We start from the raw sequence: 25,003 nt of genomic DNA on the forward strand, positions 1-25,003 counted from the left end.
GCACAGAATTGAATGCAATACACTAGTTGAGGCCAAAACAGTGTTTTATGAAGGTTCACCTTAACTTCCTTGCTTTTTTTTGTACTTTATGCCTCTATATAAAAAGATAAATATCTTTATCTTATAAATATGATATTCTGTATCACATTTATCCTGCATGTCTTTTTTTAACCACTTTCTCAACCTATTCTGCCACCCTCAATGAATTGTACACTTACACACCCATGGCCTCCGCCAGTACGCTTGAGGCTTTCCAGAACCAATGGATACTGCAGGGGCTGGAGTGCATTAGCACCACCTAAAATGTTATTTTAATTTAATTTGTTAAGTTTCTGTTAATATTTTTTTAACGTGCTCCTTTAAGGGGATGTTAATTAGTTAATTTGTTTGTTAGTTCATTTGTTTAATTGGTATACTCAAAAAGAGCATACACTCAGGTCCCTCTGCTCCTGCACCCCCTTCAGAATTGTAATTTTTACTCTATATTGCCTCTCCTTATTCCTCCTACCAAAATGAATTATTTCCCTGCATTAAATTTCATCTGTCACTTGTCCACCCATCCAACTAGCCTGTCCATGTCCTCTTGAAGTCTATCACTAGCCTCCTTACAGTTCACATGTTTCGTATCTTCTGTAAATTTTGAAATGGTGCCCTGCACACCCAGGTCAAGGTCATTAATATAGTAAACGCAGTAATCCCAATACTGACACCTGGGGACCCCCACTGTGTTCCATCCTCCAGTCCGAAAAACAACTGTTCACCACTACTCTGTTTCCTGTCACTCAGCCAATTTCATATCCCTTTATCCCTTGGCCTTCAACTTTGCTGATAAGCCTGTCATGTGGTACTTTATCAACTGCCTTTTGGAAATTTGTGTACACCACATCAACTGAATTACCCCCATCAACCCTCTCTGTCACGTCATCGAAAACTCCAATTTAAAGACGCGATATAAATGCACATTCTTGTTTTTGATCCAATGCTACACCTGTTGGAAGAAGCTCAGGGAATTATGCCTGGATGGTTCTCCTGGCCCCTAACCCCAAGATATGATGGGATGTGAAGACCTACCAGTTGATGCTAATCCTTTGAAGACACAAGCGAGGAGCACCAGCAGAAGCAATGTTATTCGGTGTGGCCTGTGGCTCTTCCGCCCAACCATCCCATTGCACATCTTTCAACCCAAGTGACCAAGGCGGCTCTCCAAAAGATTCAAACTGCGCCAGGAAGGGAGGGAAAAGAAAACAGGAAAGAGGTTAGTGTGCCAGTAAGACCAAGACAAAGAAGAAAAGTATGAATTTGCATTTATATCTTGCTCTTCATGTGTGACCTCAGTATGTCAATTATGCTCTTTTGAAATGTAGTCACTGTTACAAAGCCAAGAAGCTTGGCAGCCAATTTGCATAAGGAAAATTCAAGATGCAGCAACATGATAATGACTAAATAATTTGCTTTAATCTTTTATCATCTTTTGTGATAAATATTGGTCCAAGCTCCCTTGCTTTTCTTCAAAATAGTGCCTGGCATTCTCTACATCCACCCAAGAGGGCAGGTGGAGCTTTGGTTTAATGTCTCAACTGAAAGGTGCCACCCCCAACAGCGCAGCACTCCCTCAGGATTGCAGTGGGACTGTCAGCCTACATGAAGTGCCCAAGTCTCTGGAGTGGGACTTGAACCCACAACCTCTTGACTCACCGGTGAGAATGCTACCACTGAGCCATGGCTAAATCAAGTTATGGAAGTGTCTGATTTCGGCTGTCACTCTGCACAGCAGTCTTGGACCAACATCTTAGCTGAGTATATGTACTTAAACATAATTATTCAGCTGCATTGCCTCCAAAACAGCAAGTTGCATTTACATCGCAGCTCCAACATAAAGAGACAGCCCAAGTAATGTTAGATAGGAGGAGGAGAAACAGATGACAGGGACAAAGGAACGAACAATGCGCCATGATGGGAACACAGGGGAAACCCTCATCTGTGCTTTTTGTTACTCAAGACTAGGCTATTCCAGTACTTACCTGACCAGCATCACACCTTCCATCTTTCATAAATTTTAGCTTATCCAAAACTTTGCTGCCCATATTCTGACTCGCATTCACCCATCACCCCTATGTTTTCTGGCCTACATTGGCTTCTGGATCAGGAAAACCTCCATTTAAAGCTCCCATTCTTGTATTCAAATCCATCACGGCCAAATGCCTGTCTAACTCTGTAACCTCCTCCAGCTCTGCATTCCTCTAAATCTGGCCTATCTTCTCCACCTCACCACTGGCAGCCAGGCCTTAAGCTCTGGAATTCCCTCCTTAAACCTCTTTCAGAGAGGAGTTGGAGAATGCACGGCTGAGGCCATGGAGGAACTCAGCCAATGGTGGGCGAAAGAGAGGAAGGGATACAGAGAATGCAGAGGTCAGAGGTTGGAGCTAGAAATAGTGTCCAACATTGACCCGTGTTGTTGTGCTACTTAAGAGTGTAACAGCGTTGATCTGTGACAATAAGGATGTCCTTATCTGACTCGCATATAAACCCCATTATAACAGTTGTTTTTTTTCATTTTGCACTCCGTCCTGCATAATTGGAGGGAGGTCATAGTTTGTAACGAAAAAGAGGACAAGGCTTTTAAATCACTGCATTGAGTTGCAGGGATGAAAAGGGAAGCGGTTGATGGCCGAGCAAGACCTAGGCCAGGCTTTTTAGGAGGGTAGAGTTTCCCTTCACCACCCAAAGAGTCAGTGGAGAATGCATTTCCTCTGATACTGGCTGCCCTGGAGCCATTTAATGCTCTAAGGAGTAATATTTGACGGAAAATGGGTCTTCCAACCATTACTTGGGAGCAAGTCCCGCCTCAGAGGGTTGTCTACTCCCAGCAACGCCAGAAGGTGCAGTGGACAGGACTGGGACTGAGTCTAAGTCCTGGGAGTCCAGAATCAGACAAGTGTGAGGCCCAGGAGAGGGTAGGTGGTATTGGTGCAGAGGTTGGGTAGGGAGGGGGCACCTGCAGGGACCAGATCTTCTGAGGGCAGGGTATGTCCAAAGTTGAAAAGAGGCTGTTGATGGAGGCCCCCCACCCACCTTCCCACCTGAGGCCTGAGCAGGGTCACTTACCAAGCTTACCCCCTGAGCCTGAAGTCCCCCTGCCAGCCAAGGATTGGAGGCTGGGTGGGTCATTAACATTCCACATAACTCGATTGGACCAAGGGCCGGCAGGCTGGCCTAGGTCTCGCCTGTCCAACCATAACATTGCGTAGAGACCGGGGCAGGTGGGAGCCCGGTGGGAAGGCCATCCGAAGAATTTTACAGGGTGATGCCACAGAGGGGGAGAAAGAGACTCACTCCTGGCATCAATTATTCAAGATTTAAGCATCAATTAGCTTCTAGCCTGAGGCTCATTTCCTGTTATCTCCTGCACCACGTTGGTAGCACCATGTGTGAATGAATTATTGCCCAGTTTGCTTCTTTGTGTTATCAGGCACACCGCTGCAGGATGAGGAAACAACTGTTGTAACAGGTTATATCCTTATTGTCACAGTTGAAAGCTCTTACGCTGATGCACCACTGAGGCCAATGTTTGGACAGCCTTCCTGAATTCCTAGAAAACACAGGAACAACTGAGAAATTTCAACTCTAAAACTTCATTATGAACCTGGAAGAGGCTTTCCAGAGGCCTGTTCCCATGTTCTCCGGTGCCTCAATTAAGGTTGCCAAACCTTCAGGATTGTCCTGGAGACTTCAAGAATTAAAGGTAAACAATTAAACAAACCATGCACAAAGGAAAATTTAAAAAGTGATTTCATTTTCTCTGAAAGTTTTTGTTTATTAGTCACAAAACAAATTGGAGATTGGGGGAAAAAAAGCAGTTGGTTTGACTGACAGTCAAGAGTTAGTCAGATAGGGAAGAGGCTGCTCATTCCCCATTGGCTGGGAAGCTAGTTTGTAACTCAGATGGACATGTCAGCCAACCAATGGCAGGTACATAGGGGCAGGATGATTGGAGGCAGGAGGTCATGTGACAACACCTCCAGGATGTGTTCAAAAGGATAAAAGCTCTGAAGGAGAGTTGTACGGACTCGAAACATTAACTCAGTTTCTCTCTCCACAGATGCTGTCAGGCCTGAATTTTCCAGCATTTTCTGTTTTTATTATGTGTTCAAGAAGGGTTGGCAACCCCAGCCATGGTGTACCTTCATTCACAGGCCTTTCCTTTCCAGAACCTGACTGTTCAACATTAGCAACTTGTATTTATGGTGCCCTTAAACTACAAGATGTCCCAGGGTGTTTACTAAGGGAAACAAACATCAAGCCATGGGAGAGAGGTTTTTTTAATTCATTCATGGGATGTGGGTGTTGCTGGCTGGGCCAGCATTTATCCCCATTCCTAACTGTTCCTGAGAAGGTGGTGGTGAGCTGCCTTCTTGAACCCCTGCTGTCCCTGTGGTGTAGGTACACCCACTGTGCAGTTAGGAAGGGAGTTCCAGGATTTTGACCCAGTGACAGTGAAGGAACGGTGATATATTTCCAAGTCAGGATGGTGAGTGACTTGGAGGGGAATTTCCAGGTGGTGGTATTCCCATGTGTCTGCTGCCCTTGTCTTTCCAGATGGTAGCAGTCATGGGTTTGTACTGTAGCACCTGGAGTGGGATTTGAATTCACAACCCTCTGATATTTACAAGCACAGGAAAACGTTGGTACCGATCTGTACAAAACTAACAAAGCATATTGCAGCTGGGCTCAAAGTCCACACTTTGAATAGGAATCAAAAGATGGTTAGAAGTAGTAGGAACACTACCTGATGTCCCTCGTCCTGACCAGGTGTTGCTAAGCCCAGCAGTAGGACAATTGTTGGATACCCCTAGACAACCTGGTATGGTTGGAGGAAACAGAGGAGGAAAGAGGCCCTGGATCACCTCTGGCTCATTACCACAGTTAGGTGTTGTGAAACCCTCCAGTTCCTTATATAAAGTAGCCAGTCTTGACTCAGTTGGTAGCACTCTTACTCAATTCAGAAGCCTGTGGGTGTAAGGTCCGCTCCAGAGATGCAATGCATAACCATAACTCTTCAGTGCAGGAACTAAGGGAGTGTCGTCTTTTGGGTGAGATGTTAAACTGAAGCCCTGTCTGCCCTCTCAAGTGGGCATAAGGGATCCTGTGGCACTATTCAAAGAACAGGAAAGTTTTTCAAGATATTCTGGCCAATGTTCATTCCTCAAACATCACAAACAAATTATCTGGCCACTATGTCATTGCTGCTTATGGTAGGGTATAGTATAGATGGCTGCCCCACGTCATGCCTGACAACAGTGACAACACTTCAAAAAGAACTTAATTAGCTATCAAACACATTGGGACATCATAAGGTTGTGAAAAGCATTATTTTAAACCCTTTCTTTCTTATTTTAACAAACACAGCCAATAGATCAAACAGATCTTAACAACCAGGCAGGAAAGCTTCAAAAATGGTTCCCAGGAAACAGCCTCTTCTGGACTGGAACCCTGTCTGCTTCCCAGAAAAAATTCAAGGAGGTTTCACAGACACAAAAATAAAAGTTGCAACATGCAAGAACTGGGAACAGAGAGAAACAGACAGTGATTAAGACACAATTAAACATGACGTGGGCATAAGTGCAGCCTACACAATGTATGAGTAACCACTTGAAGTGAAACACAGTCTGTACTGCTTTTCCGATCTCAGAGACTTCGCACGATATAGCCAACTCTAGTTCAGCTGGGGAGGATTTTTTTTTAGTTTTAGAACAAACAACTCAACTTCCTTCTCCAAGATTACGAATCACTTTTATTCAAACATCCATTAATAGAATTTAGGATAAACTCCAATACAAGCGACTAAACGTGGCCCCTATACACACATAGTTTAGGCTTTATTGAGCTGGGTTCCTCAGTGAGATTGTCACAGCACAAAATTCAAATAAAAATGTGAAGAAGGACTGGAAGGTGTAATGGGGCAAATACTGTTCCCACCACCCACCCCTGTGACTTTGGTCCCAATCCAGCCTATACTTCTACTTTGAAAGCTTTCTCTCCATCATAACTGGTAGGGTTGCACATGAAACATGTCTGACCTGGTGTTACTCCTGAGCACACAACAGTCCTAATTCAGCCTAAACCGATGCCTAATTGTCAGCACCCAGAAAACATTCAGGGACAGGATGGAGCTCGACTCTATTGAACCCACACTGTGCCTGACCTGGGAATGATTGATGGGGCAGTGATTTTCTTTGTATCTAACCTGTGCTGTACTTGAAGTTCAATTGCGTATTCGGTGGGTCTGTGTAAAAGGACGCTTTACTCCATGTCGACCCCAGGACAGGTATAGTGGGTGGGGTGGTGGGGGTGGTGTTTGATATTAAAATAAGGACATTCGCCAAATGCAATCGCGCCAACAAAACAGCAACTTAAAACAGAAACATGACTGCGCCTTTTTCTCAAGACGCTCGTCAAAAATACGAGGGGACTTGACTGGGATGTGCAACAAAGGACTTCACTGGAAAGACCTCAGGATTTCACAGAAAGCCAGAAGAAGAAATTGAAAGCCAACCACCCACTGTGCCAGCTCAGGGGGTGAATACCCTGTGGTGGAGAACTAAGCAACACTCCTTCGGAAGATCTGAAGGTTTGACCAGCTGCTGAGTTTAATTATGTCGGCCCTGTTGGAGGTGGGGCACTGTTATTGATAGTGTCAGAGACCTCTGGTGGATAGGGCGTGTAAATGGTTTCAGTCTCCCTGGGTTGGGAGGGGAAAGAGGAAGTCAACTAAGGTTTCGACTTTTGATACCAATCACTGACTCCTTCTGGAAAGCGTTCATGCATGAACATGAAATAGAACATAGAAGTAATAGAAATCACATGAAAACAGACCATTCTGCCAATACAGTCCCTCTGGCACTTGTGCCCCACACAAGCTGTTGTCCAATCCTTCTTTAGTAAGCCAGTAACTTCCAGTAACTCATCTCCTGACTCCCCAAAGCCTGTCCACTATCTGAATGGCACAAGTCAAGAATGTGATGGAATTCTCTCCATTTGCCTGGATGAGTGCAGCTCCCACAACACTCAAGAAGCTCAAAACCATCCAGGACAAAGCAAGAGTGGCACCCCATCCGTCACTATCAACATCCACTCCCTCCACCACCGATACACAGTGGCAGCAGTGTGTACCATTTACAAGATGCAATGCAGCAACTCACCAAGGCTCCTTCAACAGCACCTTCCAAACCCATGACCACTACCATCTAGAAGGACAAGAGCAGCAGATAGTTGAGAACACCAAAACCTCCAAGCAACACGCTGTTCCTTCACTGTCACTGGGTCAAAATTCTGGAACTCCCTTCCTAACAGCACTGTGGGTGTACCTACACCACATGGACTGCAGCGGTTCAAGAAGGCAGCTCACCACTACCTTCTCCAGGGCAATTAGGGACGGGCAATAAATCCTGACCTAGCCAGCGATGCCCATGTCCCATGAAAGAGTTTTTAAAAAGCCACTTTTTCTTTCAAAAACCTTACATTTAATCCTATATACCCACAGCCCCTTGTTCAAGATCCTTCAGCCACTGGAAAAGGTCTACCTACTTAGTCTCATCCCTTCATAATGTTAAACATTTTGCTGCTCATAATCTCCACCGTTTTTAAAAAAAGTCCCATCTTTTCCCCCAAGTCAGTCCCATCCCTTCATAATTTTAAACACCCCACTGCTTATAGTCTCCACCGTTTTTAAAAAAAGTCCCATCTTTCCCCCCAAGTCATTCCTTCCTCATACCAAAGAGCACTTCCTCCAACCCAAGGTATTACATTCTCTGCTCACTGCAATATCCTATACATTAGAGAGGCTCCATTCAGATTCGATGACAGCTTTGCCGATCAGCTCTGGTCCATTAGCAAGTGTAGCCGAAACTCCCTGTCACTTGTCACTCCCACTCCGCCTTTGTCAACTTTTGGCCTCCTGCTCTGGGAGTTCTGATGAAGAGTTTGCACCCAAACTGTCTGCCCTGCTGCTCTTGCCAGAGATGCCCACTGACCTACTGAGAGGCTCCAGCCGTGGCTCAGTAAGTAGTACACTAACCTCAAAGTCAGAATATCATGGGTTCAAGTCCAACCCCAATGAATTGAGCATATAATCTAGGCTAACACACCTAGTGAGCAAGTGCCTTTTGAATGAGACGCCCCTACTGCCCTCTCAAGGGCCCCGTAGAAGATACTGCCACACAATTTCTGAGAAAGGGGAGTGGTCCCCAGGGTGCTACCCTTAATCAGTAGCCCGAAAACAGAGGGCCTGGTCATTATCACATTACTGTTTGCGGGCGTTTGCTGTGCACAAATTGGTTGCTATGTTTCTTACATCACAACTGTTACTCCCCTCCAAAAGTGGTCGTGAAGCCTGAGGTGGTGGAGTTAACGTTTTGAATCCGTATTCACTCTTCTTCAATGGTCTGAAGTCATACGGACTCGAAACCTTAACTCTGTCTTTCTCTCCACAGATGCCGTTGGACCGTTTGGGTTTTTCCAGCATTTCCTGTTCTTGTTTCAGATTTCCAGCGTCCGCAGTATTTTGCTTTGATCGGAGGTGGTGGAAACTGCCAACATGCCGTGAATGCAGCTTGCTTTCTGCCTGCTCCATACCCTACTTGGCTGACTGCTGACAAGTGCCACTCGCCAGCAGTGAACTCTGGCTTCCTGATTTGGCTCTGAAAATTTTGACCTCGTTCTAAACAACCCTGGATCTTAGAGATCAACCTAACCTGAAAATGGCTGTTAATTGGATCAGTGGGCAGTTCCTCAGTGTGCTCATGTGGCACTATTTTAACAGAACCATTGCTCCATTGTGTTTAAAGGGGTCAACACCCTCCAATACGACACAGTCAGCCAAACCACCCCGAGAGCCGGTGCACTTAATATCGCCAGGAAGACCTTTTTTTTTTGGGGGGGGGGGGGGGGGGGGAGGTATTTCGGCCTCCCTCCGGCGCTGACAGCCATGTTTAAAACTTTGCCAAAAAAAGTTTTCTAGGCCGTAAAAGGAGTGCTGCAAGTGGGGCAGCGTCTGCGGCGATTCGCTCGCCCGCACACACCCACACCCACCCACACACCAGGACATGTCACACCCACCGGACCCAGCTGTCAACCCCACTCCAGCTCCCAGATATCTCGCTGCTCCCTCCCCGGTTTGCGGGCCCGATCAGCGGAGTTTAGAAAACCAAACGGGCCTGGTCACTTTGTCTGAGTCTGTGCAAAAGGGTCTGTGCACGAAAAAAAAATGGGAAAGCGGCCAGATACGACAATATCCCCCGAGCTAACTCAGAGTTGTTTTATAACGCAAGGGCAAAGGTGGGGGGGGTGGTGGTGGTTCCGGTTGGAGACAGGAAGGCCACAGAATACAAGCTAGGAATTTTTTAAAAAAAAGAGTTTCTCAAACTTCTGTGTTACTGCATCCTCGCGGCTAATCTGAAGTTATGAGGAAACCCTTTAAACACACACACACACAAGATTTGCATCTGATCTCATTGTAAGTATTCCCCCTATTCGAATACAACTTGGAAAAAACGAGAACAGAGCGATCGCCATTTAAATATGTTTGCAAAGTATGTATACGCCGTGATGTAGGTTGACAAATGCCTTGTTTAGAAAATCATGCAACTTCCTCTTTAGGCTTCGACACCTAATATCAAGTTTTCATTTATTTTGCAACATCACCAGTGACAGGCCCCCCCAGGTCAACCTGTCTGGACAGCTTCGGCTGATCGTAATCCACTCTCACCCGGTTCCCCTGCCGCAGCGACCCGGAAAGGCTGTCAGTTAGAGCCGGCATCGGGAGCCCAGCTGAAACTCGCCGTATCGAGCCAGGGCCGAGCTGAAATTGACCATCTGAAACTGACCAGGTCCCCGCAAAAGCCAGGGCCGTGCTGAAATTGTCCATCTGAAACTGACCAGGTCCCCGCAAAAGCCAGGGCCGAGCTGAAATTGACAAAGGAAGGCTACGGTTGAAACTTACCCCCGAGTGAAGCGATCGTCCGAATAGCAGATTAGAGCGACATTCACATTGTATCCATTGCCGGACACACAGCAATATCTATCCCAGGAAAAGGGGCTGTGTATCCGATTGCAAAATGTATCCGAAGAAAAGGTCGTGTATCAGGATTCCAAAATGTATCCGGCCGCCAGTGAAAATGAGCAGGGGCCGTATATCCGACCGCTAATGTATCCAATCGCACCTTCACTGCTCACTTCCTCCTCCAAACATCTCTCACCAACTGCAGTCGTCACAGCATCCACCAATAAGGACAGAGGGTCAAATCGGTCATGTTTTGGGTTTGCAATCCTTAAAGGAGCAATTCACGATGAATACATTTTCTGTCTGCGACAGTCATGCAGTTTGCAACAACGGGGTTATCACAAAGGGGTTTTAGGCTTTTAAGCGTTAAAGGGGTAAGCACATTTCAGTTTAAACGGCAACGGATGTTTATACTCCTGAATAACACGCCAGTTGCAGGTGTTTAGAGTCATAGAGTTCTACAATACGAAAAGAGGTCCTTCGGCAAATCGTGTCCGCACTGGTCATCAAGCCCCTATCCTAATCCCATTTTCCAACACTTCGCCTGTAGATTTGTCTGCAATGGCGTTTCAAGTGTTCATCTAATTACTTCTTAAATGTTGTGAGGGTTCCTGCCTCTACTACCCTTTCAGGCAGTGTGTTCCAGATATCCCCCACCCTCTGGGTGAAAAAAAATCCTCAAAACCCCTCTAAAACTCCTGCCCCTTACCTTAAATCTCTGCCCCCTGGTTATTGACCCCTTCACTAAGGGGAACACTTTCTTCCTATCTACCCTACCTATGTCCCTCATAATTTCTTACACCACAATCAGGTCACCCCCTCAGCTTTCTCTGCTCTAAGAAAAACAACCCCAGCCTATCTAGTCTCTCTTCATAACTGAAACACTCCATCCCAGGCAACATCCTGGTGAATCTCCTCTTCCCCCCTCCAGTGCAATCACATCCTTCCTATAGCACACATTATTCCAGATGTGGCCTAACTAATGCTTTATGCAGCTCCATCATAACCTCCCTGCTCTTGTATTCAGTGCCTCAGCTAATAAAGGCAAGTATCCCATATGTCTTCTTAACCACCTTATTTACCTGTCTTGCTGCCTTCAAGGATCTATGGGCATGCACACCAGGGTCCCTCTGATCCCCTGTACTTCCTAGGGCCCTACCATTCATTGTGCATTCCCTTGACTTATTAGTCCTCCCAAAATGCATCACCTCACACTTTTCAGGATTAAATTCCATTTGCCACTGCCCTGCCTGTCTGACCAGCTCGTTCACATTGTCCTGTAGTCTAAGGCTTTCCTCCTCACTATTTACCACACCACAAGTTTTCTATAAGTCTATAACAATAATAATCTATATTAATCCTACTTAAACTTCCTGATTAAATATTCTGTCTTCATGGATTTGAGTTCCATACCAGAGATTTGAGCACACAATCCAGGCTGACACTGCCAGTGCAGTACTGAAGGAGTGCTGCACTGCCATAAACAAAAGGTCAAAGGGGTGTTGGTGGTGGTGATACTGGTTAAAGGAGGTGCTAATGGTGACATTAAGAGTAGAAAGCAGGATGAGCAACTGACAGATGGCGGGGGGGGGGAGGGGGGTGGGGGTGGGGGAAGGAGTCGGTGTGGGAGAAAAGATTGAAATAGGCTAAAAGGTGGAGATAAAACAATGAATGGAAATAAATTTTAAAAATGATAATAGAAATAGGTGGGGAAAAATGTATACATAAAAATTAAATATTTGAAAAAAGAGAATCAAAAAGGGGTGAGGATGGAGGAGAGAGTTCATGATCTGAAGTTGTTGAAGTCAATGTTAAGTCCAGAAGGCTATAAAGTACCTAGTCGGAAGATGAGGTGCTGTTCCTCCAGCTGGCGTTGAGCTTCACTGGAACATTGCAGCAGGCCAAGGACGGACATGTAGGCATGACAGCAGGATGGTGTATTGAAATGGCAAGGGACAGGGAGGTCTGGGTCATGTTTATGACATCTTTTGCAATCTCTCCTTTCCCTCCAGCTATCAATGGCCCTCTATCCAGCTTCATCTGTCCCATCCCCCTTAAACAGTATATATTTCACCACATTTCTACTTCTCTTTACTTCTGAAGAAGAGTCATCCGGACTCGAAACATTAACTCTGTCTTTCTCTCCACAGATGCTGTCAGACCTCCTGAGTTTTTCCAGCAATTTTCGTTTTGGTTTCAGATTTCCAGCATCCGCAGTGTTTTGCTTTTATCCCAGCTCCTTAGTCATTTGGCAAACCTGGTCTCCCACCCTAACACAGATCTTCGCATTTGTTATTTCCTCGGTTCCCCTGCCCTTTCCCTGCCTTTTATTTAAAACCTGTTACACTTTGAACATTTTCCAGTTCTATTGAAGGGTCATCAACCTGAAGCATTAGTTCTGTTTCTTTCTTCACAGTGGGCCCACTGATTATTTCCAGCATTTTTATTTCCCCCTTTTATTACAGAACATTTGAGTTTGTCTTCAATATCTGGGCTCCCTGAATGAGTCAGTAGGGAAATGCATTGCGCTGTGTGTGGCGGGGGTGGTGGGGGGTGTGTGTGTTTGTGTGTGTGTGTGTTGGCGGGGGGGGGGAGTGAAAAAGTAACCTAGCATGGGGATTATCTTTGGACATCTTAATCACACAAATGTCATCCATTAAGATGGCAGTGTGGAATTTTCAATGCGATAAGCATGCACACAATTACATGGTTAACAGAATCTTAGACCAATAGAGAGACAGATTCAGACCAAGAGACAGAGAGACATTCAGGCAGGTCCTGAAGACAGGACCACAGATACAAAGACTGAGAGGGGGGAACTGAGAAAGTTGGGCAATTAGAGAGGTATAACACAGAGGGAAATAAGTGTACAGATAAGAATATGTTGACAGAGAGATTATGAAGTAGACAAACAGACGCAGACAGACACAAAGATAGAAAAGACCAGGTAGAGAGAGGGCAATGAACCCATCAGGGTTTAGTGGTGTGTCCTGCTTTTATTTTTTTTAAACCTGGCCAACTGTCTTTCGTAAGCCCTCACTACTCTTACAATGAAACCTCACTAAACACTTCCTGACACATCTCATCTTTCAGAACGAAGGGAAGAGGGGTGGGGGTGGGTCAAGCTTAGCGAACCCATCCTGCTGAGGGTCAGCTTTCTTCTGAGAAACCTCGTAGGCAACCTTCCCTCCATATGGCTAACTGTATCACCCATCTGTTGTGTTCTTGTGCACACACAGGATGTAGCCCCATGGGCCAATGCCAGTTGCTGGTACTCGAAATGAAGCAGAAAAGAAATTAGCTTGTCTTGATAATTTATCACAGTAAAACCAAGCAGAACTATTTTTAATTTGTTAAAAAAGCTTTTAACTTGAAGTTTAATAGCCGTTTTGGTGGAAGTATATGAATAAATTTAGGATGCACAATAATGTTATGTACTAGATGACAAACAATCGCCTACAACAAACAAGGAGGCATTTCCCATAGACTTTGCTTTTCTTATCAGTGTTATTCTGGAATATAAAGGGTGAGAGTTATCCTACGGGTGTACAGAACTCTGGTTAAAACCCATCGGGAATACTGCATTCAGTGCTGAGCACAGCAGTTCAGAAAATATATAATGGCTTTGGAGGAGAAGGTAGTGCAGATTCACCAGAATAATACCAGGGGTAAAAGGGTTAAATTAAATTAAATTTACAATACATGCATGTAAACACACAAAGTGTGTAAATAAGGTTGCTGAATTGCTGGCGCAGATAGCTACATGGGAATATGATGTCATGGCGATAATTGAGACCTGGATCTATGAAGGGCAGGACTGGGTACTAAATATTTTTCCATGCAAGGTGTACAAAGCAGTCAGGAAAGATAGGGAAGGAGAGAGCAGCAGTATTGACTAAGACAAATATTACGGTGCTGGAGAGACAAGATGCCGTGGAGTGGTCAAGGTTAGGATCTACACTGTAACTCCTGCCGCTGACTGGAAAGGTGTCAGGAACAGTTGTGCATGTGCAGTCAGCCCCCATTCCTGCCACTGGCATGCACCCAACTCTTCCTATGTCTTTCCAGCTGGCGGCAGGAGATCAGAATATGGGGGTTGCAGCAATTTTGCTATGCTACAGCATTGAGTTGCCACCCACCTTGCAGTTGAAGTTGTACTGGCAGATGCCTGTTCCCTTGCCAGATGTTTGCCGAGGAGAGACTTGCACTCCATTCCTTCCCCACAAGTTGCATTGCTTGGGTGCCCACAGACTTGGCTATCCCCAGGAGAGCAATGGCAGACTTTGTGCACATAATCATAGCCTTTCTGTTGCATACAAACCATGAAAAAGAACTATTCCATTTATGTTCTGTCTTTGTGCAGGGAGTTCCTATTTGGTTAGAGTTAACAAACAATAGAGGTACCATTACACCACTTGCTGTAGACTGTAGACCACCAGCTAGTGTGAAAGATATAGAGGAACAAATTTGAAGGGAAATTACAGAGAGGTTCAAAGACTACAGAGAAGTGATAATGGGGAGTTTTAATTATCCTAATATAGACTGGGAAAGTAATAGTGTAAAAGCTAGAGATGGGGAAGAGTTTGTGAAGTGTGTTCAGGAGAATTTTCTTGGTCTGTATGGGCAGGATTTTATGATCCCAAGTTATTGGGGTTTCAGGTGAAGAAGCCAGTAAAATCTCCTGGATGGGCATTCCACTCCCGGCCACCCCTGACCTGTTGACATTTTTATGTGGTGAGGGGTGCTGGGTTGGGGGGTCGGTGGGTGAGCAAGGCCTTAGGCAGCCTTGACCAAATTCAGGCCCTTAAGTTGATAATTAATGATATCTTAAGAGCCTTTTTCTGCCCAGCCTCAAATTTGGGGCTGGTATGAGTAAGTCAAGGGTAGGGGAGAAGCCCAGTAGGTCACACTGCTTGAGCCATGGCTGGAAAGTTGTTGGGGGGAGGGGCGGGGGGGGGGAGGTGGTGGGGGGGGGGGGGGGGGGGGGGGGGGTGGGGGGGTGTGGGGGGGCGGGGGAGGAGCATCTATCAATGGCCTTGTTTCCATAATGGCCCTCACCCCCCACCAAGCACCCCTGTGGGTGCTACCTACTCCTGCCGACCTTTCCATCAAGATCCCACCCCTCCAGGCTTCAACTCCCCTCCAATGCCATGATGCCACTTGCACTTACCTCATCCTGGACTCCGGAACTTAGAATCTGGGGACTGCTTGCAGCTCCTGTCCCAGCCACTTACATTGCTGGGGCTACAGAGTTGCTGGACAATCCGATTGGCTGGCAGCTCACTGAGATAGGACTTCCTCCTGAGTGAGGGGCAGAAATCCTGTCTTCAATAAATTAACACTCCATGGGCTGTAGGGCACTTAGCATCAGTATGGCTGAGTTCCCCACCAAGTCTTCAGGTGGCGGGGCAGAAAACCCCACCATTTGAAAAACCCTGCCTCATGTTTCCAGCTCAGCGAGGAATCAGGCATTGCTGGAACTAGTTTGGGGTACTGAGGTTGGTCAAGTGGATCAAGTGTCAGTAGGGGAACATGTAGAGAACAGTGATCATAGCATCATAAGATTTAGGTTGGCTGTGGAAAAGGACAAGGAGCAAACTAGGGAACAATACTTAATTAGAGGTGGGCCAATTTCAGTGGGTTGAGAATGGACCTTGTCCCAGGTAAATTAGAATCAAAGATCAGTGGGCAAAACTGTAGCGGGGAAATGGGCTCTCTTTAAAGAAGATATGGTTTGGGCATAGTTAAGGTACATTCCCATATGTTAGAAAGGTAAGGCAATCAAAGTCAGAACTCCCTGGAAGACAAGTGAGTTAAAAGCTAACATGAAGCAGAAAAAGGATGTGAATGAAAGTGTTGGGTTGATAATACAAATAAGAACCAGGCTGAATATAGAAGGTTTAAAGGGGAAGTGAAAAACAAGAGAGGCAAAGAGAGAGTATGAGAAGGTACTGGCAGCTGAACATAAAAGGGAATCCAAACATTTTTACAGGCACATAAATATTATAAAGGTAGTGAGAGGAATGGTGGGGCTGATCAGGAACCAAAAAGAGGATCCAACTTATGGAGGCAGAGGGAATGGCTGAGGTACTAAATGAACACTTTCCTTCCGAGGTACTAAATGAGTACTTTCCTTCTGTCTTTAACATGGAAGAAGATGCTGCCCAAGTCATCACGAAAGAGGGGATAGTTGAGATTTGGATGGATAAAAAATTGATAAAGAGGAAGTACGAGAAATGTTGGCTGTACTTAAAGCTGATAAATCATCAGCGTTGAATGGGCTGCATCTAAGGACACTGAGGGAAGTAAGGGTGGAAATTGTGAAGGTACTGGCTACAATCTTCCAACTCCCCTTAGACATGGCAGTGGTGTCATAGGACTGGGGAATTGTAAACATTGCATACTTGTTCGAGAAAGGGTGCAAGGGTAAACCCAGCAACCACAGCCAGTCAGTTTAACCTCAGTGGTGGGAAAGCTTTTAGAAATGATGATCTGGGACACTTGGACCAGTGTGGATTAACTAAGGATAACCAGGAAGGATTTGTTAAAGGTAAATCAGATTTAACTAACCTGGTTAAGTTTTGTGATGAGGCCAGGGAGGGCTGGTTGATGTGGTGTATATGGACTTCCATTTGATAAAGTGAATGTAATATGCTTGTCAGCAAAGCTAGAATCCATGGAACAAAAGGGACAGTGGTAGCATGGATTCAGAGTTAGCTGAACGACAGGATCTAGTGAGTAGTGGTGAAAGGTCATTTTCCAAACTGGAGGAAGGTTAATGGTTGTGTTCTCCAGGGGTAGGTACTAGGACCACTACTTTTTTATCTCCACCATCAAAAGTGAGCAGAGGTGATGTTTTTGCACATTGTTAGCCTGTTTGTTTGTAAACAATATATCTCAAAAACAAGTGGTTGGATCTCAACGAAACCTGGTACACAGTTTAGGCAAAGCCAAGGAAGAACTGACTAGTTTTTGGCAAATTTGTGTATCTGAATCCTGGAATTTTTAAAAAAAGATCCATTAACATAGGGAGATGGGACGAACTGACATTTTTATATTAGAATATTGAGGGTTGTTTTAATTAGAATATTGTGGATTGTCTCAGCTACTGTGGTGCAGTTTATCACAGCTGTCAAAATGTGAGCAGAGTTTTCAGAGCAGGTTGTTGGATGTAGATTGGCCTGAAGCCTCCACAATGAGATGGAAGCTCTTAATAAAAAGGTTTATTTTTTCAGTTTTGTAGTTATAGAGCATCAATCAGGCAGGGAAAAACCTCAAGGAAGAGCTGCTTAATTGTAATAAGATTCAGTTAACACAGTGTGACAGAGGTATGCACTCTACCCATTGCCCTCTTCACTCGTTTGAATTTATTAATGACTTAGACTTGGATTTTCAGGGCAATTTCATAATTTGAAGGTGAATGGAAGTTCTTGGAAGTACTGTGAACCATGAAGAGGATAGTGATAGACTTCATGAGGCAGAGACAGACTGGTGAAAGGGGCAGAGATGTGGCAGATGAAATTTAACGGAGAAAAGTGTGAAATGATGTATTTTGACAGGAAGAACATGGCGAGGCAACATAAATTAAAGGGTATATTTCTAAAGGAAGTTCGGGAACAGACAGACCTGGATTATACGAGAAAATGTTTCAAAAGCCAATTGGGAACCTGGGCCTTATAAATAGAGGCGTAGAGTACAAAAGGTAGGAAGATATGATGAACATTTATAAAACTCTGGTTTGGCTTCAACTGGAGTAGTGTGTTCAATTCTGGGCACTGCACTTTAGAAATGAGGTGAAGGCTTTAGAGAGGATTTATGAAAATGATTCCAGTGATGAGGAACTTTAGTTACATTAACAGAGTGGAGAAACTGGGACTGTTCTCCTTAGAGGAGTTTAAGAGGAAATTTGATAGAGGTGCTCAAAATCAAGAGGGGTCCAAACATATCAGATAAGGAGAAACTGTTCCCATTGGTGGAAAGGGTCAAGACTTAGAGGACATGGATTTAAGGTGATCACTAAAAAAGAAAATGGCAACATGAGGAAAAATGTATTTACACAGCAAGTGATAAAGATTTGGAACCACTGGCTGAGTGTGTTATAGCGGCTGATTCAATTGTGGCTTTAAAAGGAAATTGGATAAGGTCCTGAACTGAAAAAAAATTCTAGAGGGTGGGTGTTGGGCCAGCTGAGTTGTTCTTGCGGAGGTCCAGCATGGACATGACAGGCTGAATGGCCTCCTTCTCTGATATAACCATCCTAAAATTCTATGACACTAATTATAAGGACAGGTTGCATAGACCAGGCTTGTATTCCCTTGAATAAAGAAGATTGATGTATGATGTAATTAAGATGTTTAATCTGACCAATGTAGCTTGAGAGAAGTTATTTCCTCAGTGAGCTTAGGATGGGAGGGGGTCGGGTGGTGTGGTTCTAGAACCAAGGGGGCATAACTTTCAAATTAGAGCCAGGCTTTTCAGGGAAGATGTAAGAATCACTTCTTTCACAGAAAGGGTAGCATAAATCTGATACTCTTTCTGCCAAAAGGCAGCTGAAGCTGTTGGGGGTGGTGGTGGGGGTTGTGGGTGTCATTTGAAAGTTTCACATTACCTTGATCATTTTTTGTTACACAAGGGTATTAAGAGTTATGAAGCCAAGCTGGATAGATGGGAGTTAAGATGCAAATATCAGCCATGATCTAATTCATTGTCCCAACAGGCTGCACAATTTCCCATATTCTGATCAGACTTGAGCTGCCTTTCACAGTTGCACACTGACTCTCTTTGAGCAGCATGCACTTGCCAATTGCTCAGTCAATCTGCCCCTGGTGATAGATACGAATACTTTCCCACATCTGATTGCTCTGTAATTTCTTGATTTCCCCCACCCCCGCTCTTCTTAACTAACAGAGTGACATTTGCAAATTCTCATTCCAATGGCGCAATTCTGAATCTCAAGAAGAATTGGGAAAGGAAGGGAGAACATTGAAAAAGAAGGTAATTCATGCTGAATAAACTCTTACTTAGTTATGCTCCAGCACTGTACAGTGTCAGTGCCTCAGCATAATACAGAATCACCAGTTTGGGTATTACCAGTGATTTAAAACCAGTTCTTTGGTTCTTCTGCAGTTGCCTGTTTGGGGTGTGTCCCTGATTACATGTCTTTGCTAATTACTTTCTGACTTGCCTATCCTGTTCTCTTCCTTTTCTGCTTCATTTCACTTGGTTTGTCTATAGCTTTTTGTAATCTCCTCAAACCTGTTGTGTTACCACTGTGCTGTGGTCCATTCCAATCTAATCCAATTATTCTCTGCTCTAGTCGAGGAACAAGGGAGACGTGGATTGATTTTGCTGCAGACCTCCCTGTACCTTGGAAACAGATTACCAGCTGTGGAAATAGTGGGGAAAGGAGCTTCTTGGCAAACACATTGATCATTTACATTCTATTTGATGATCCCAATTCCAAACCAAAACATATTCTTCATGATTTATTGCTGACAGAATTTACATTGACCATTTAAGAGTGTGTGTGTGTGTGTGTGTGTGTGTGTGTGTTTGTGTGTGTTGTCAGGGGGTCGGGGGGGTGGGGGGGAATGGGAGTGGTGGGGAGAAGGAAGGAATTTTGCTTTTATTATTAAGGTAATTCTGTTTCTTGGGTTAGAATTTAATGGAGCCATTGGTGTCAGTGCATCTCAGTTCGTAGCCCTCTGTCCGAGTTAAAAGTCTCACTCCATCGATATGAACATAACATATCGTCTGATATTCCCAGTGCACTACCGAGGGGGTGCTGCAATGTTGGAGGAGCCATGTTTCAGCTAAGAAGCTAAGCCTATATTCCCAGTCAGGTGGACAAAGGTGTCCCACATTACTTTGGAGGAGAACAGGGGATATCTTCAACGTGCCCTGACCAATATTTATCCCTCAAACAACACCGCTATAAAACAAATTAATCGGTTACTCATCTTACTGCTGTTTGTGGGAGCTTGCTGTGCACAAATTGGCTGACAGACTTCCCTTACCTTATAACAATGACTACACTTCAATAATACATCATTGGCTGTAAAGGGCTTTGGGAGTTTGCGAGGTTGTGAAAAGGGAGATTTTTTAAAAAAAATTCTTTCATGGCATGTGGGCATTGCTGGCTAGGCCAACACTTGTTGCCCATCCCTAATTCATAAATGCAAATTATTTTTCCTTCTTTGGTACAAGGTATTTGGGGATTGAGTCAAGACTGAAACAATTAAATGTCACAATTTACCTCATCCCTCATTAAGCACAACACTAATAGCTTTCATCCTGAGAGTTCCAGGTTCTTATGTAACACAATACTCAATCCTTCTGTTCACAGTGTGAGAACATCTCCACCCATGCTCGCACTGTTCCTGCAAAGAAAAAATATGTTCACTCCACCTGGATGACAGATATCCTGTCCACAAGGGGGCAAGTTCACCCTACACTCTCAAACATCGAGAACCAGCAGACCAGGGGCCATACATGCACACACTGCTGAAATGTAAACAGTTCCAAGAATGACCAACCAAAACCTTTTGAAGAGTTTTCCCCACCCCCTTCCCTACATATTTCTAATAATTACATTCAGTGTTACAGCTGTGTTGTTCTTGAATTAGCTTTCAACAGGCATGGACTTTTTTGTTGCTGTTAAAATAATCATTATATTTAGTGAAGGGTGTTTTAAATCCTAAAGCTGTTCCATCAAACACACTCAGGGCATGACATAGGTTCGGTGGTGAGTAAAACTCTCTCTATTCTGTCTCATCAAACATTCCCGGGGCAGTTACTTTGCAGGTTGAATGTTAACTAAATCTACATCGATTGCCCCAAAACCATTCCCAGAAGTTCCCTTCCAAGCCAGATACCATCCTAACTTTGAATATTGCCGCTCCTTCATCATCACTGGGGGAAGCTCCTGGAACACTCTATCCCTAACAGCACCGTGGGTGTATCTACACCACATGGACTGTAGCAATTCAAAAAGGCAACTCACCACTACCTCTAGGGAAAGTAGGAACGGGCAAAAAATAATGGTCTTGCCATGACGTGATGCCAGCATCCATAAGACCATAAGACATAGGAGCAGAAATTAGGCCATTCAGCCCATCGAGTCTGCTCCGCCATTCAATCATGGCTGATAAGTTTCTCAACCCCATTCTCCCGCCTTCTCCCTGTAACCTTTGATCCCCTTACCAATCAAGAATTTATCTATCTCCATCTTAAATACACTCAATGAGCTGGCCTCCATAGCCTTCTGTGGTAATAAATTCCATAGATTCACCGCTCTGTGGCTAAAGAAGTTTCTCCTCATCGCTGTTCTAAAAGGTCTTCCCTTTACTCTGAGGCTGTGCCCTCGGGTCCTAGTCTCTCCTACTAATGGAAACATCTTCCCCACGTCCACTCTATCCAGGTCTTTAGGTATTCTGTAAGTTTCAATCAGATCCCCCCTCATCCTTCTAAACTCCATCGAGTATAGACCCAGAGTCCTCAAACGTTCCTCATATGTTAAGCCTTTCATTCCTGGGATCGTTCTTGTGAACCTCCTCTGGACCCTTTCCAGGGCCAGCACATCCTTCCTGAGATACGGGGCCCAAAATTGCTCACAATATTCTAAATGTGGTCTGACCAGAGCCTTATAAAGCCTCAGCAGCACATCCCTGCTTTTATATTCTAGTCCTCTCGAAATAAATGCCAACATTGCATTTGCCTTCCTAACTACCGACTCAATCTGCAAGTTAATCTTAAGAAAATCCTGGACTAGGACTCCCAAGTCCCTTTGCACTCTAGATTTCTGAATCTCTCCCCATTTAGATAAAAGCCTATGCCTCTATTCTTCCTACCAAAGTGCATGACCTCACACTTCCCCACGTTGTATTCCATCTGCCGCATCTTTGCCCATTCTCCTAACGTGTCTAAATCCTTCTGCAGCCTCCCCACCTCCTCAATACTACCTGTCCCTCCACCTATCTTTGTATCATCTGCAAACTTACCCAGGATGTCCTCAGTTCCTTCATCTAGATTATTAATGTATAAAGTGAAAAGTTGTGGTCCCAACACTGACCCCTGCGGAACTCCACTAGTCACCGGCCACACCCTGAGAAGGATCCCTTATCCCAACTCTTTGCCTCCTGCCAGACAGCCAATCTTCTATCCATGCTAGTACCTTGCCTCTAACACCATGGGCTCTTATCTTACTGAACAACCTCCTGTGCAGCACCTTTTCAAAGGCCTTCTGGAAGTCCAAGTAGATAACATCCATTGGCTCTCCTTTGTCTAACCTACTCGTTACCTCCTCAAAGAATTCTAACAGATTTGTCAGGCATGACCTCCCCTTGATGAAACCATGCTGACTTTGCCCGATTTTACCAATAACTAGATGCAACAAAATATAGGTTCATGAAGAAATGGCCATTATTGATAGCATTGGAAATCTAGGATGGAAAATAGCGGAGGATCATCCTGGTATCACATGATACAACAGTCATGGAGTTGGTGACCGATCATAGCAATTAATTTCTATCAGTTTATCTACAATAGACACAGACATGAGGTGAGGAAAACTGCAGTGGTGGAGAGCTTTGGGAACAATAGGTCCAAAGTCACTTGTTTATCCCAAGTCTGCTACAATTAACACATGTCCTGTCTCAAATTACCTGTACACTGCATCTCAAAATGTTTTTTCAGAAAGAAATCCACCTCCTTTGCATTTGAATGAATCAATATTAATTGTTTTCACCGTCTCCCAGGGAGCCTGTTTGATGGTTTGACCACTCGCTCACCGAAATAATGGGCTGGATTTTAACTCCAGGCAGGAAGAGACAAAGTGAGATTTCTATCTGAGAGCAGCACCAAAGGAGTTCAGCCAATTTTAATGCTTGCCGATTTCCCAACCAAAATGGCTGCAGAGTTGGCGAGGAACAGCTACCTGGCAGGAGCTCGCCACAGTTGGGAAGCCAGGGGAATGTTCCCCAGAACAAGGTAAGCGCTTGGGGAGGGGTATCCTGGTCAGCGGAGTGGGAGGGGGATGCCCGGGGCAGGAGACGACCAAAATTGACTGACGTAACCTGGTGGAGGTGTCCTCACATTCCTCTTGGCCAACTGCCAACCAGAAAAAAAGAAATGCTAAAAACTTACCTCTCTTAGCTCTGCCTACTGTTCCCAACAGGTTTGACTGGTTAAGTCTCTGGTTAAAATAACAGCTGTAGGTCTGGTGTTGGACGGGCTGGGAAATCAGCTGATATGGGATTTATGTGAAGCCCAGGAAGGTTGGCTTGGCTTCACCTTGCTGCGGGCAGACAGCTATCCCACCAGCAAGGCTGGCCAGCAGAAATCCACACTATCATCACTGTTGAGAAGACTTTAAGGAGAATGTGAGGTGAGTTACAATGTGGCGGGGAGGTCCGAGTAAGTTGGAGCGTTAACGGCTTGCAGGTTGTTGGGGAAGGGAATATGGGAGTGGGTAAGGAGGTCCACAGATTTTGAAGCTCTGTGAAAAAATAAGCTGCAGCAAGTTACTCTATAGGTGTCTTGATTTCAACCCAGGGAAGTAAAACAAGAGAACTTCAAAGCAGGGTCGACCGCATTGGGAAAAAGAGAGAGAAAAGGTTGCGATGAAGAACATGTGCTGGGGACTCGAGTTGAGAAAGGCATCTCATATAATGTGGTAAGGTTTGTCTTGTATCAGGCACAGGAGCATTAGAGAAGCATTGGGTGACCAGTCACAGACATTGGGCAGGTATTCCAATCTTGTAAATAGCACAGCTTAGCTGGGCTTTAGCATTATTATAGAAATAATAATACAATTCCAGAGGTACACTACAAGGCATAATATAGTCAGCATTGAACCCTGGAGCAGCAAGGTGTTATAAAGCATTTTGCGACATCTGGAGATCGTGAAAGGCACTATAGGGGAAAACTGGCAAGGAAATTACAGAGGGGTCCAAGAACTGTAGCGTAATGATAATGGGGGATTTCAGTTCTCCTGATATAGACTGGGGTGGTGATAGTGTAAAGGGCAGAGAGGGGAAAGAGTTTTTGAAGTGTGCTCAGCAGAATTTTGCTGATCGATACATTTCTAGCCCAGTGAGGAAGGATGCATTGCAGGATCTGGGCCTGGGTAATGAGGTGGGTCAAGTGGATCAAGTGTCAATAGGGGAACATTTAGGGAACAGTGATCATAGTATCATAAGATTTTGATTAGCTATGGAAAAGGGCAAGGAGCAACCATGAGTAAAAATACTTAATTGGAGGGGGGCCAATTTCCATGGGTTGAGAACAGATCTGAAAATTGGAATCAAAGAATTGCAGATGTTGGGAAATAGAGTTAGTTTAATTAAGTTATATTTGAATTTGTGTGTGTCAGGAATGAAGTTTGATTTGTATTTCTGCATTTGTGTGTTAAGAAAAAGGGGAAGTTGAGTTTTAGTTTCACTTTAAAAGATGCCTGCATTTTAATGAAGGTTTAACAACTCTTGAAAGGAAGTTAAAACAAACACAAGTTTAAAAATCTATGCTGTTGGGGGTCCAGCGAGAAGGACCCACAGCGACTGAGAAAACTAAAAATAAACAGTTTCAGTTCAGTTGAGGCTGGACAGCAGAGGGACAGATAGCAAATCGCAAACTAAAGTTGGACCCGGCTGCCAGGAGAAGCTGGACACAGGAGAGGAAACTGCAGGAGCAGTTTCCAGAAACTAAAGAAGGAAGTCCCCAACTCCAGGGGAATGGAAAAGGAAAGGCCCCAAGAGGACAATCTAGTCAAAGGATGAGGACAAGAAATTTGAAAAGGTCCTTTTCTGTGTAAAGTGAAAGGAAGGAGCAGAGAGGAAGGCCCCAAGCACCAAACTTAAAGGGAAAAAGCTGCAGGATGCAGATTTAAAACAATATAGGCTTGCGAGAAGCTGGAAGATCCAAGGGGACAGATCTATAACTCTTTACCAT

At 44.7% G+C, this 25,003-nt stretch overlaps 1 protein-coding gene across 1 annotated transcript in view; it reads right to left on the reverse strand.

The window, feature by feature from the left end:
• The window catches only part of LOC121292478 (sushi domain-containing protein 6-like), a 56,308-nt gene extending 46,065 nt beyond the window's left edge, over positions 1-10,243 (reverse strand). Inside the window, exons 1-2 of the mRNA XM_041214465.1 lie at positions 9,998-10,243; positions 1,072-1,217 (exon numbers count right to left, since the gene is read on the reverse strand). Coding sequence (XP_041070399.1) covers positions 1,072-1,174 — 103 coding nt within the window. The 5' untranslated portion in view covers positions 1,175-1,217; positions 9,998-10,243. The remainder of the gene's footprint in view (positions 1-1,071; positions 1,218-9,997) is intronic.
• Positions 10,244-25,003: the final 14,760 nt, after the last annotated feature.

Source organism: Carcharodon carcharias, chromosome 20 (assembly GCF_017639515.1).
Source record: "Carcharodon carcharias isolate sCarCar2 chromosome 20, sCarCar2.pri, whole genome shotgun sequence".
Taxonomy (NCBI): Eukaryota; Metazoa; Chordata; class Chondrichthyes; order Lamniformes; family Lamnidae; genus Carcharodon; species Carcharodon carcharias.